This window comes from Sebastes fasciatus, chromosome 17 (assembly GCF_043250625.1).
Source record: "Sebastes fasciatus isolate fSebFas1 chromosome 17, fSebFas1.pri, whole genome shotgun sequence".
NCBI lineage: Eukaryota > Metazoa > Chordata > Actinopteri > Perciformes > Sebastidae > Sebastes > Sebastes fasciatus.
Genome location: NC_133811.1, coordinates 5,173,437 through 5,185,845, shown reverse-complemented (window position 1 = coordinate 5,185,845; position 12,409 = coordinate 5,173,437). Strand labels below are relative to the sequence as shown.

The 12,409-nt window shown below is 42.1% G+C and overlaps 1 protein-coding gene across 6 annotated transcripts in view; it reads left to right on the top strand.

Moving 5' to 3' along the window:
• The window catches only part of ptprua (protein tyrosine phosphatase receptor type Ua), a 264,979-nt gene that overhangs the window by 231,202 nt on the left and 21,368 nt on the right, over positions 1 to 12,409 (top strand). For all 6 annotated transcript variants that reach the window (XM_074614139.1, XM_074614144.1, XM_074614143.1 and 3 more), the window contains 4 exons: positions 1,687 to 1,723; positions 7,304 to 7,401; positions 10,555 to 10,671; positions 10,847 to 11,001. In XM_074614139.1, coding sequence (XP_074470240.1) covers positions 1,687 to 1,723; positions 7,304 to 7,401; positions 10,555 to 10,671; positions 10,847 to 11,001 — 407 coding nt within the window. The remainder of the gene's footprint in view (positions 1 to 1,686; positions 1,724 to 7,303; positions 7,402 to 10,554; positions 10,672 to 10,846; positions 11,002 to 12,409) is intronic.

Here is a 12,409-nt window from a genome sequence, read left to right as displayed (position 1 = left end):
ATGGGTCACTCTAACTCTAAAATACAATCGTGGGTAGTTTTTAAAAAACACATCAACTATTGTTTGTGTATTTTGAATGTTGTCAGATTAGGCAAAATAGGCTAATGTATATTCTTATCCTCAATTTTGTTGCTTAAGAAGCTTGTTGTCCACCCACAAGTGATAAGTGTGATGGCCTACACTTTTTCTTATTCCACTCTCCATTGTTAAAGGCAAGCTGTAAGTCATTTGAATTTGTTGATCCCACAGTTTGGCTGGAAACAAAACCAAAACCCTGATCCTAATCATTTATCCTCAACGGAGGAGCTCCCTTTAATGTCCTCCAGTCCTGTCAGGGAGGTGATTCAGTGATTCTGAGATGCATGATTAATATGAGCTCTGATTTGCATTTACCGGCATAGACCAAGGTCAGGTTTCCACTAATTTGTCACAGGTTGTAGTTAGTGTGAGCCAAATTTATCAAAGCAAAACAAGTTGTTTTTCTGTCTTTTGATAGTATTGATAAGCTTTCCACGTCTCAAATGACTCTGCATGTTTTCGTTATTTATTATTTTTTTTTTCTTCTTTTCGATCCATTGTGAATTCACATCGCTTGATGTTTTTCTGCTCGCCTGCTGTTGGAAAATGTGGTTGCCAAGGTGACAGACAGGAAACTGGTCGGGAAACCAGGGAAACTCAGCAATGGAGGCTCATGGGAATGAGGGTCGCTGCACTCTTTCATAGCGACGGCCATCCATCTCAACTTCCCTCTGTGGCATGACAGTTATGGAATGTAATTTGTGTGCCTGCCTGGCTGAATAATGTGTATATCAGTGTATGTGGGGTGGGTTGGTGGTGTGTGTCTGTACAGTATTTGTACAAATGTTTACTCTATACAACAGTTGGAATCACTTTACCCCATGAGTGATGAGAGGGTGATCTAAACTTAATTCTTGGGATCTATCATGCTCGGCTGCTTTGCATTCAGCACACAGGGTTTCGCCTGGTGGATGGCCAGGGCGCCACTAATGGCCTTCCAGAACCGTGCACACTGTATTGTATCATAACCACACTAATGCCGAGCAGAGAGGAGACAGCCAGATCAGTCAGTGTCACTAAGGTAGAATTACTCCCAGAGCCGAAGATCCCTCACTTGTCAATCTACCTTTGATCAGCAGCCCTGGCTGCATGCAAAGCACCACACACCTCACACCGGACCGCCTTTGAAAACGCAGCTCCCTCACTCTACATTTAATGACCTGGCTCACAGACAGACAGAGAAAAAAAACTTGAATTAATACCCTTTCTTTCTGCATTATAATTCAAGTATAATCCGACACCCAAAAACTCTGAGTCTAAACAGTGCAGAGAATTTGGCCGGTCAAAATGTGCTAATGTATTTTAAGCAGAATGTCATCAGCCGATGGCACGGCGCAGATTAGTTTTCACGGCCGCTGAAATATCTTCAGTCAGAAGCAGAGCAGAGCAGGAATTTAACAGAGCGCTGACATCAAACCCAGCTCTGAGATGAATAAGAGATGACTCGATGCCGAAAATGGAGAAAGAGAATGAATGGGGAGGGGTGAAATGAAAGTTAGAGGTCCCCGAGTCTCACTTCATCATATGCTCTTGTAACTATTAACTCTCTCCCCATCTCTTTTTCTTTCTTTTCCCCCCACCATCTCTCTCTCTCTCTCTGTCACACAGGGTTACCAGCGCTCGAATCACTTCATCGCCACTCAAGGTGAGTAGAGAAATACCCAGCAGCAGTGTTTGACTGCTAATGTTTGTTTGTGGCGTTTCTTTACACGGCAGCCCAGCTGACAATATAAGAATTACTTTGCTGAATTATTAATGTGTAAACAACAAGGAGCCCGTGTTGCCTCACGCTCACATCTGGATTTTTCCCACCGTAAAGCATCGTTTTCCTCCGCCTGTGAGAAACACTCCCGTAACAATCGACTGTAACTGTCAGTCAATCCGCACTGTAACACTACTGACTGTCGCTCTCTGTGAAGTTCTGCTTTTGTGTCTCTCCTCCCCGCCATCTGCATGTGTGGTGCACCATCTCTCTGATGTCAGTTTGATACACTATATAGGCTGTATTCCCCAAGTGGCTCAGAGAGAGAGAGAGAGAGAGAGAGAGAGAGAGAGAGACAGAAAGAAAGAAGGAGACAGAAAGAAGGAGAGCGAGAGAGCAAGACATTCTCTTTATTCTCACCCGGCTCTGATCCTATTTATTCAGTGAATATGTTTTTCACTTCGTAATCCCCCTCTGATTTCTTTCCATCTTTCACTTTGGTCTCAGTTCTACCGCTTCACAAAAGTAACCTCCGAAAATTTCTCTCTCTCTCTCTCTCTCTTTTACATTTTGCTCACAAAGTCTTTCTGCATACAAGAGCTGCACTCTTGTAGAGGTGGAAGGAGTGCCACAATGTGCAATTCAAGTAGGAGCAGTGGGTGAAATTGTACTTATACTCGATCTAGAGTTGCTGATTTAAAGAATCACACAAAATGTTCCAAGTTTCTTTGATTCATTAAATATAATACCGCTGATTATTTTAATAATAATAAAAAAAACAAAATTTTATATTTACTAGTTTCCCTTTCCTAAAAAACACCTACAAATACCTAAAAGTATTTGTATTTTTAGCAAGTTTCATTCTATTCTGTTAAACATTACCCCAAATAACCCATAAAAGCATATTCTGTACAATGCACAATGACAGAGTGGGCTGTGTCCAAACTGCATGTGATTATCATAAAGTGGGCATGTCTGTAAAGGGGAGACTCGTGGGTACCCATAGAACCTATTTTCATTCACATATCTGGAGGTCAGAGGTCAAAGGACCCCTTTGAAAATGACCATGACAGTTTTTCCTCGCCAAAATTTAGCGTAACTTTGTTGCTTTATTTATCCTCCTTTCCAACAACTTAGCATGCCGTGGTTAGTACCAATGGATTCCTGAGGTTTTTTGGTTTCAAATGACATCAGTATTTTCACTCTAAACCTAAAACTTGCCAGTTGCATTGATGCGTTACAGAAATTAGTGCCGTTATAACGAATTTGTGTTAACACGTTATCACGTTAACTTTGACAGACCCAAATTTAACCCTTTAAAAACAGACCTTCCGTGGGCGGACGCAGGAGATCGTTGTTTACATGATCCTGTTAAAATCTATCTACAATAACAACCACAAAGCTAGAGCATTCATTCTTTTTGCAGCAGAAAGCTGAGGCTTCTGTTTTTCGCGTCATCACTTTGTACGCTCCTGATGACATCATAATGTTACATGTGGAACGTAACGAATCAAAGCGCCTTTGCACTCGATCTGCTCATAAAATGAGCATATGTCTAAAACTTTAAAAAAAATGAGTATAGTTTCAAATAACTTATGGAGTGTTGAGAAATTTATGTTTTCATGTTTCTACTTCAGAAGTCTTTTGGATCAATATGTTTTGTGTGTTTATTTAGTACAAGTTCATGGAAAACATGTCAGATTTAGTTTTTTTTATGACACAATTTCAATATTTCTTTCAATTATTATAGATCATTGACTTACATGACCTGTTAGTTTGGGTTGTGCAGATTTTATGGACATGAAGCTTTTGAAGATACCACAAGAAATGACATCACAATAAGCAAAAATACCAATGTAGGCACTGGTGGACTATTTCTATGGCAGAGTTCAAAGGGTTAACTAATGATTCAGTCTTCATTGGTTATAGGAAAATGTCAATATTTTGATGGTTAATTATAGATTTGAGCTTGGGTGCCTGGGAAACCATAAATTTCAATTTCTGGTCCCAAGATAATAAAAGTCAAACCTGAAATGATGAGCTCCAGGTTGAAAACATATACCAATGTGCTATAGATGCATAGTACACATACACTGCATCATTAGAGCTGTCACCTGCCCCTCACACGGCTGTCACAGCAGGTTGAGGCTGATTTGTTGTATCTTAGATGCGTCTAAAGGCAGCTCTGCTTGTGCAGCAGGCAGCAGGTGCTCTGGGCTAACTCTCTATTATGTCCAGAGATGAGGGAGAAGGAGAGGGAGGAGGAGGCGGACGAGGAGGAGAAAATGCCAAGCGCACTCTGAAAGCCCCGAGTCCAAAGCGGCGGCATGTTGCGCTATGCATACAGATTCACCCAGCCGCTGGGATCACACATCATCTGTCTCTCAGCTGACTGCCCTGCCCTCTGGTGATGCATTAGTGGGCTTCTCCTGCTGCTGCCGCCGCTGAAGAATTAACATCTCATATCGCTAATACACATAGAAAACCAACGCGGTGATTGCTGACAGGGGAGGGAGCTGTGAATAACCCCGTGAAGAGGAGGCAAAACAGCGGTTAAAGTAGCTGCCCACGTGTTCATATTAAAACGTACACAGGCTGGCGTCGGCTCACCTCGGGTCAACTACACTAAAGACCAGAATCTGGCTGTTATGAAAGGAAGAGCTCTGCACATGTCCTGTTTTTTTAACAGGCAAGTTTCTCCTCCTCCTCCTTTTGTATTTCTCAGCCTTCGCAGGTCTTTGCATGTTTGCCCTGGAGCATGTAATCAATGGATACCTTTTGATTCATTTTGTTAACACGACTGTGGAAAGAAAAAGCAGTGAATACAATCTGTGGAGAACAAAAAAAGCATCTTAATGACGATGTGTTGCTTTCTTTTATCTTTTTAAACTTCAATAAAAACATGAAGTTAACATTTGTCCACGCCAGACTGGATTAAAGCCATGCCCTTTTTTTGCTAGCCTCCCTGTAAAGCCATTCAACGGCTTCAACTCTTTTCAATTATATTTTGACTCGCACCCAAAAACTTTCAGATCACTTTGATTCTCAAACATCTCCACTGGCAACGGGTTTCTTTACAGAGTTGGCTTTAACCCGTTGAACTCTGCAATAGAAATGGTCCGCCAGCGCCAACATTGCTATTTTTGCTTATTGTGATGTTGTTTCTCGGAGTATCTTCAAGGGCTTCATATCCCTAAAATCTGTACAACATAAGCTAAAAAGGTGATGTAAGACAATAAACCGTAATAACTGATAAAAGTATTGAAATTGTGTCATAAATAAATACAAAAATGTGATGTTTTTTCCTAAACTTGCACTAAATAAACACCCAAAACATATTGATCCAAAACATTTCTAAATATAGGAACTATGGCTGTTAATCAATTAAAATATTTAATCGCAATTAATCGCAAAATAATTACAGATTTTTATCTGTTCAGAGATTTGCCAAGTATTTAATACTCTTATCAACATGGGAGTGGACAAATATATTGCTTTATGCAAATGTATGTATTCATTTATTATTGGAAACCAATTAACAACATAAAGCAATGACAGATGTCCAGAAACCCTCACAGGTACTAAATTTAACATAAAGAAATATGCACAAATCATAACATGGCAAACTGCAGCCCAACAGGCAACAACAGCTGTCAGTGTGTCAGTGTGCTGACTTGACTATGACTTGCTGCCAAACTGCATGTGATTATCATAAAGTGGGCATGTCTGTAAAGGGGAGACTCGTGGGTACCCAGAGAACCCATTTACATTCACATATCTGGAGGTCAGAGGTCAAGGGACCCCTTTGAAAATGGCAATGACAGTTTTTTCTCGCCAATATTTAGTGTAGGTTTGGAGCGTTCGTCCTTCGTGACGAACTAGTATGACGTGGTTGGTACCAATGGACTTTATCTTGTTTTTATAGCGTTAACTTTGACAGCCATAGTAGAAACATGAACAAAATATTTCTTAACAATCCATAAGTTATTTGAACTATGCACATTTTTTAGTTTTCGAAATATGTTCATTTTTATGAGCAGATCAAGTGCAAAGGTTCTCTGATAGTTTAGTTACATTCCCCGCGTAATGTAATGTAATGACGTCTTCAGAGCGTACAATGTGATGACGCGAAAGACAGAAGTCACAGCTTTTTGCTGCAGAAAGAATTAATGCTCTAGCTATTATGTTTTTTTTAATTTTAGATTGATTTAAACAGGATGATGCAAATAACGATCTCCCGGTGCCATTACGGGGGCAATACTCTGTCGCCACCACGTGTTGTCACCCCGTTTTGTACCGCACGTAACGTAATGACGTCATCACGAACATACGACACGATGACGCGAAAGGCTTAAAGCCTTAACTTTCTGCTGAAAAGAAAAGACTGAATGCTCTAGCTATTACGGTTTTTATTTTAGATCGATTTGAACAAGATCATGCAAACAACAATCTCCTACGACCATTACGGGGCGATTCTCTGGCGCCACCGCATGTCTCACCACGTTTTGTAGCATGTAAGATAACGTAATGACATCATCACGAGCATGATGACGTGAAAGACTTAAAGCCTTAACTCTCTTCTGCAAAAACAATGAATACTCTGGCTATTATGTTTTTTATTTTTGAGATGCAAACAACGAGGTCCGTTTTTGAAGGGTTAAAGCTGGAGTCACTCTCTCATCTATTGTCAGAAAAAGCCTCTAAAAGGCGCTTGGTATAATTGTAGAGGTGGTTAACGGTTAACAGGAAACACATGTTTTAATTTGAATCCAGGAGGTAAAAGTCAGAAGTGTAATTGCCCCAATGTGGGTAATTTATTAAGCCATCAATAACAAATAGCACATCGCCAGAATTGCATTTTGTATGAGATTGTGCTGCATAAACACACTTGAAATAAAGTATTAAACACAATATATATTAAAGAGAAAAAAAATAGACCTACTACTCTGCCGGCACATATGAGGGATGATAAGGTACAAACCTCCTCTTAAAAAAGCCATCCAGGTCAGTTACTGGAGACAAGATAATATTCCTATTAAACAAACTGCGTGGGTAGAAATGAATAGACGTCTTGTTCACTAAAAGCGGTGCAGTGTGTTTGGCAGAGGAGGGCGGTATGAGGGAGGACCTTGTGATATTATCAACGCCACGGTGTAATGAAATCAATGAAAGTGTCATCTTCTCCAGCGGGCTGTGATTTGTGTCTGCCACTGGTGCTCGGGAAAGGCAATACAGGAGCTTGTTTGCACAATGGTTGAGGATTTGTGGGTGTATTGAAATGACATTTCTCTGTAGTATTAGGAGAACACGCAGCGGGCAATAGTTCATGAATGACACATTGTTACTCTATTCCCTGGCATGGAATACACAGCGCCTCTACATTGATGGTTATTGCTGCTATTTTCTCTGACTTATGGCTCATCCTCTCCCGCCCTCCTTATCCTCCTCTCTCTTTCTCTTCCCTCCGCCTCCTCTTCTTCTCCACCTACTGTATACCTCTACTGTATATCTCCTCCTCTGCAGGCCCCAAGCAGGAGATGATCTACGACTTCTGGCGGATGGTTTGGCAGGAGAACTGCTTCAGCATTGTCATGATCACCAAGCTGGTGGAAGTGGGCAGGGTACGTTTCCCTTCCCTTTTGTCCTGTGACCTCACCAGCCACCTGTGAAGATGGATGGAAGGAAATGTATTTCTGGAGCTCACTATATATCAGAAGAGCCGCCGCGCTGTGTGTTGTGGGAGGAAATGGCCGTCGCTGTCTGATCATGAGTGATCGCCTTTTTTGCTTTGGTGGCTGTGCTCCAAGGTCACGGCTATGATGTATATGAAGGAAGTTTGTGGCCTCTGTTCTATTAACTATACCTGCCTCTGGTGAATACAAAAGGCTACAGTTATAGTATTCAATATATATACTGTATATGAACGGTACATACCATTCATAAACTGTCAGATATAATCTTATTGGCATTGAGTACAGTGTTCAAGATGCACATTTATATCTGAATAATGTCTTCTATGTCAGGGGTTCTCAAACTTTTTGGGGCCAGGGACCCCTTAAAGGGGAGAAAATATTCCAAAGACCCCCTCATAATCGTAACACGGATTAAGCATAATGCTTACTACCATTTATACCCTTAGATAACATTGGAACTATTTGTATTCTTAAGCCCGGAACACACCAGGAACGTCAGGAGCGCGTGGCGGCTGCGTTACCTCTTGTTTTTTATTTCGGCGTCCGTGTTAACAGGTTAGAGCAGCCACACTGCCCGCTTGAGACGTGTGTCTCACGCACATCACACGCGTGTCTCAGCTGCGTCTCTTCTAGACAATATAGGTCTCACCTATTTTTGACGCGTGCCGCACGCGTTTCACAGCAACAACGGACAGTGAAGGTGATCTATTGACTGTATATTGACATCATACCAGCAAGATTACTACGGTTTCAATGTCTATCTGTAGAATAGTAGTAGTAAAGACTCATTTTTAAATCAACACTTACTGCTTTAAATTCTAAATAAAAGCCCTCAAGCATTTTTCTGTGGACAGAATTCCTTAATTTGTTAACACGAGGCTTTTATTCTGAAATATGTGCCGGACAGTGTTGTAGAACATGCAGTGACTTGGAGAGCTCCGTGAATGAATATAGTACGGAGTTTTAATTGTCGATTATTACTATTATTTACAAATTACCACGCGTTTTTTAACCTGTCTCTGTCTAAAATAAATATAAATGATATTTATAATGAAATGAAATGGTCATTAAAAGGCAAACTCTATGTAGAAAGAAAGGGCTGGCAGCAACAGAAAAGCAGCAGCCACCACGCCACGCAGCCGCCACGAGCTCCTGACATTCCCTGTGTGTCCCGTGCGTTAAACTTTTCAACCTAAATACTTCAGACCTGTTTGATAGTGATAAACAGAAACACATTTCAATTTGAATCATCATAATACCACTTTTTTTTGCCCTGATATTCAGGGTGCTTTGTAATCAGATGTTGCTTTAGCGTGGCCGGCTTCATGGCTTCGTTTGCTACCACCTGAAGACACACGATGCATCTTGGTCTCCCGTCGCTGTCGCTTGATATAACTGTTGTCATATTATCCCAATTTAGCTAGCCTGGTCTTAGCGTCACTTGACAATACGGACTGACTCAAATATTTCTCTAGCTAGCTAGCTGGCTAATAAGCGAAACTAAGCAGGAGCAGGAATGGATCAGTGAAGTGACACATCATGACAGATTGACATGATGTGTCACAATCATATCAGAGTTTCTATTGGCCCAGAGCTAACGGGGGTGGGAGTAATGGACACAATATGCTTGTCTTATTGGTGCAAATAGTCCCCATCTGAAGATATGTACTTTTTAATGATACAGCAGACCCCCATCTGAGAATCACTGTTCTATGGGACTGGATATGGTTGCACCCAGTAGGCAACCTCCAAGTCTGAAAAGTGAAGCCGGTGCCGAAGTGCTTTAAACCTGCATTCTTTCTAACAGCCAGCAGGGGGCAACTCCTCTGGTTGATTGTATAGGGTCTATGAGAAAATTAGCTTACTTGATTTATCACCTCAGTAAACATTGTAAGCATGAGTTTATGGTCTCAATCTCTAGGTTCAAGTCTTCTTCAATACAGCATGATGTTCATTTCGTAAATTATGGTCCCATTTAGAGTCAAATAGACCATAAAGCAGGGGAAGCTGTAGGGCAGTGGATCCCAACATATTTCCCCCCCCCTACTTGTATCTAAGAAAGCCTGAGGCTAACAAGCAAGCCAGCAAGTGGGTAACATAATGCAGTAAATGCAAAAGGCACGACGGAGGAAAAGGGCGAGGCCGTTGGGAATATCAACATTTTCCTCAGACATATTATAAAATTACAAAGAAAAACAATTTATGACTAAAACTTACAATATATTTGCTTTTTATATACTGAAAAATTAAGTTCCATGGCCTCCGCCATTTCTGACAACTTGAGCACACACCTCACAACAACAACAACTGATTTGCTAAATTGAGTCGCACCATTAAAACCCAAGCAATGTCTTCGCTACCAGAGATTTTAATGGTGTTTAAATTGGTTGCTAGGAAACATCTAAAACTGAAAATAACAGACAAACAATGCAAGCAAATAAGTGTCAGCCAGGGTCACAAATTAACAGGGACTCGTTGGGGAAAATGTGACAAAAAAATAATAAAATAAATACCCTATATAATCAAGAGTGCACCTTTTAGCCTTTCATCATTTCACACGGCAGTGCTATAGTCTTTCCCACGCCTTGTAGGTGAGAGAAATATTGCATTTTCTTTTTTTTTGGGATCAGAAAATGAGTCTGCAGCCTGCAGCAGTAGAAAATGTTGACACCACGCAACCGGCAGTAAAAAGAAAACGTTGACGCCACAAAAAAAACCTGCATCAACGGAAATATGAAATAGCCATTCACTTAAAAACTTAAAAGTGTATGTTTGTGAGGGCTGTCTGGTTGGGGACAGAGAGAGAGAGGAAAATAACACCATCCCTGACAGTGAGTTCTATATCCAGGCTGCCTCTGGAAATCAGATCAAAACACGTCTTATCTAACCTTGGTGTCAACACTTTGTACGTGTCAAATCTGATGCTGGAGACGATTGGGAACAACTGTGCTAAAGTCCAAATATTTAGCGAAAGGTCACAGCGGGATTAGAGCATTGCAATTTGTCTGCTTGTTGAAAATCTCTGTGCCTGGTTGGTGTGAGCGAACCTCTCTGAACTCTAGCTGTTTGTTGTTTGTCCAGATGAAGTGCTGTAAGTATTGGCCCGATGACACCGAGCTCTACGGTGACATTAAGATAACGCTGCTGAAGACGGAAACACTGGCAGAGTACACCGTGCGCACCTTCGCCATGGAGAGGGTGAGTCATCCTCTCGCATCGTCTCAACTCTCTCTCGGTGTAGCCTCTGCATCATGAACCGATATTTCATTCAGCTTCGTGTTTGTTTAATTGGTTTCTATTTGTGAACTCCTCTTTCTGCTCTTATAATAAGAATAATAGCATCTCATTAGATCTTCCTGATTGTTTCTTCTAGAGAGGTTACCCGGCCAAACATGAGGTGTGCCAGTTCCACTTCACCTCCTGGCCTGAGCACGGGGTGCCGTACCACGCCACCGGCCTGCTGGCCTTCCTGCGCCGGGTCAAGGCCTCGACACCTCCCGACGCCGGGCCTGTGGTGGTCCACTGCAGGTAACACGTCATTTTCCTCTCTGATAATGATTTCAGATGTATGTGCTTTGAATAATCCCTGCCTCGGGACATTCTTCTACTCTTTAATATAATATATTTCTTTGATGTTCAATACACACTTAATTTTGCTCTGTTTGTTTCTACTTCAGTTTTGTGTTTTTCTCTACATTTCCCAGAATAGTGTCTTGGTGCTGTGTATGTGTAGCTGGAGAGAACAATAGTGACAAAAAAACAAATACCAAAACTGAACTGTCAAACAGGATGTTGCATTTCACACATAACCAGCAAGAAATTCACAAAGATTGTAGGCAAGATGTCTGCCTTTTGTTGTGAAGGACTTTTTAGTTCTGTAGGACATTGAAGAGATATTTCCATCCACCTGTTAATATGTGCTAGGGATGCACCGATACAAGTACAAGTACTTCCATTTGGGTACTCGCCGATACCGAGTACCGATACGAGTACTTCTCTGTGCCAAAAGACCCTCGTTAACAGCCAGCTGGAGGGTGTGAGCGACACACGGCAGGCTGGGGAGTCCCACATACGAGGCGGTGAGCCCCAACCGCGTTGTGACCCCATGTTGGGGTTTGGCCCACGTAAAAGGCGCGAGGGGTCTGCGGCGATGTCGGCAACCCACCTGACCCGTCGCCAAACAGGGACCAAGGAGTCTAACGCACGCGCGAGTCAGAGGGTGCAAGCAAAACCCCGTGGTGCAATGAAAGTGAGGGCTGGCGCGCGCCGGCTGAGGTGGGATCCCGGCCCAGCGGGGTCGGGCGCACCACCGGTCCGTCTTGCCTGCAATGTCGGGGAGGAGGACCATGAGGACCCGAAAGATGGTGAAGAGAGGTTAACGTCACGCTGCTTTAAAGTGGTATCGGTGCCGCTGTATCGGAGCCGTTTTGTGAGTACGAGTACATGAGCACAGTATCGGACCCGATACCCGATACTGGTATCGGTATAGGTGCATCCCTAATATGTGCATTTTAAAGTCTCCATGAAACGGAAGTTCGAGCGTCTCTTACTACGAGGGAGGGATTTTGAAGGAATGACGTCAAAATGTAAAAGATACAAAGTCCATCGTTCTCCATCGTGTAGCTGGATTATAGAGCTCCTACAGCTCAAGAGTCTCCCACTTTATGTATTTTTGTACATGCTACCTTTCATACCTGATTGCGTTGTGCATGATGTGCCACAAAGTCAACACCAACAAATGATATAGTGCTGCATTCTTCATCATTATAAATCCAGCAACTACAACCGGAGAGGGCTGAGGCGTTCACAGATACTCCCACACATGACTTTAGACCCATGTTGTTAGACCCACACAGGGAAGCCATAGGGTGTTTTTACATGTCTTAGCTCTCCAATTAAAGGTTTTTCACTTTCTAAACTTCAACTCAAAATGTGT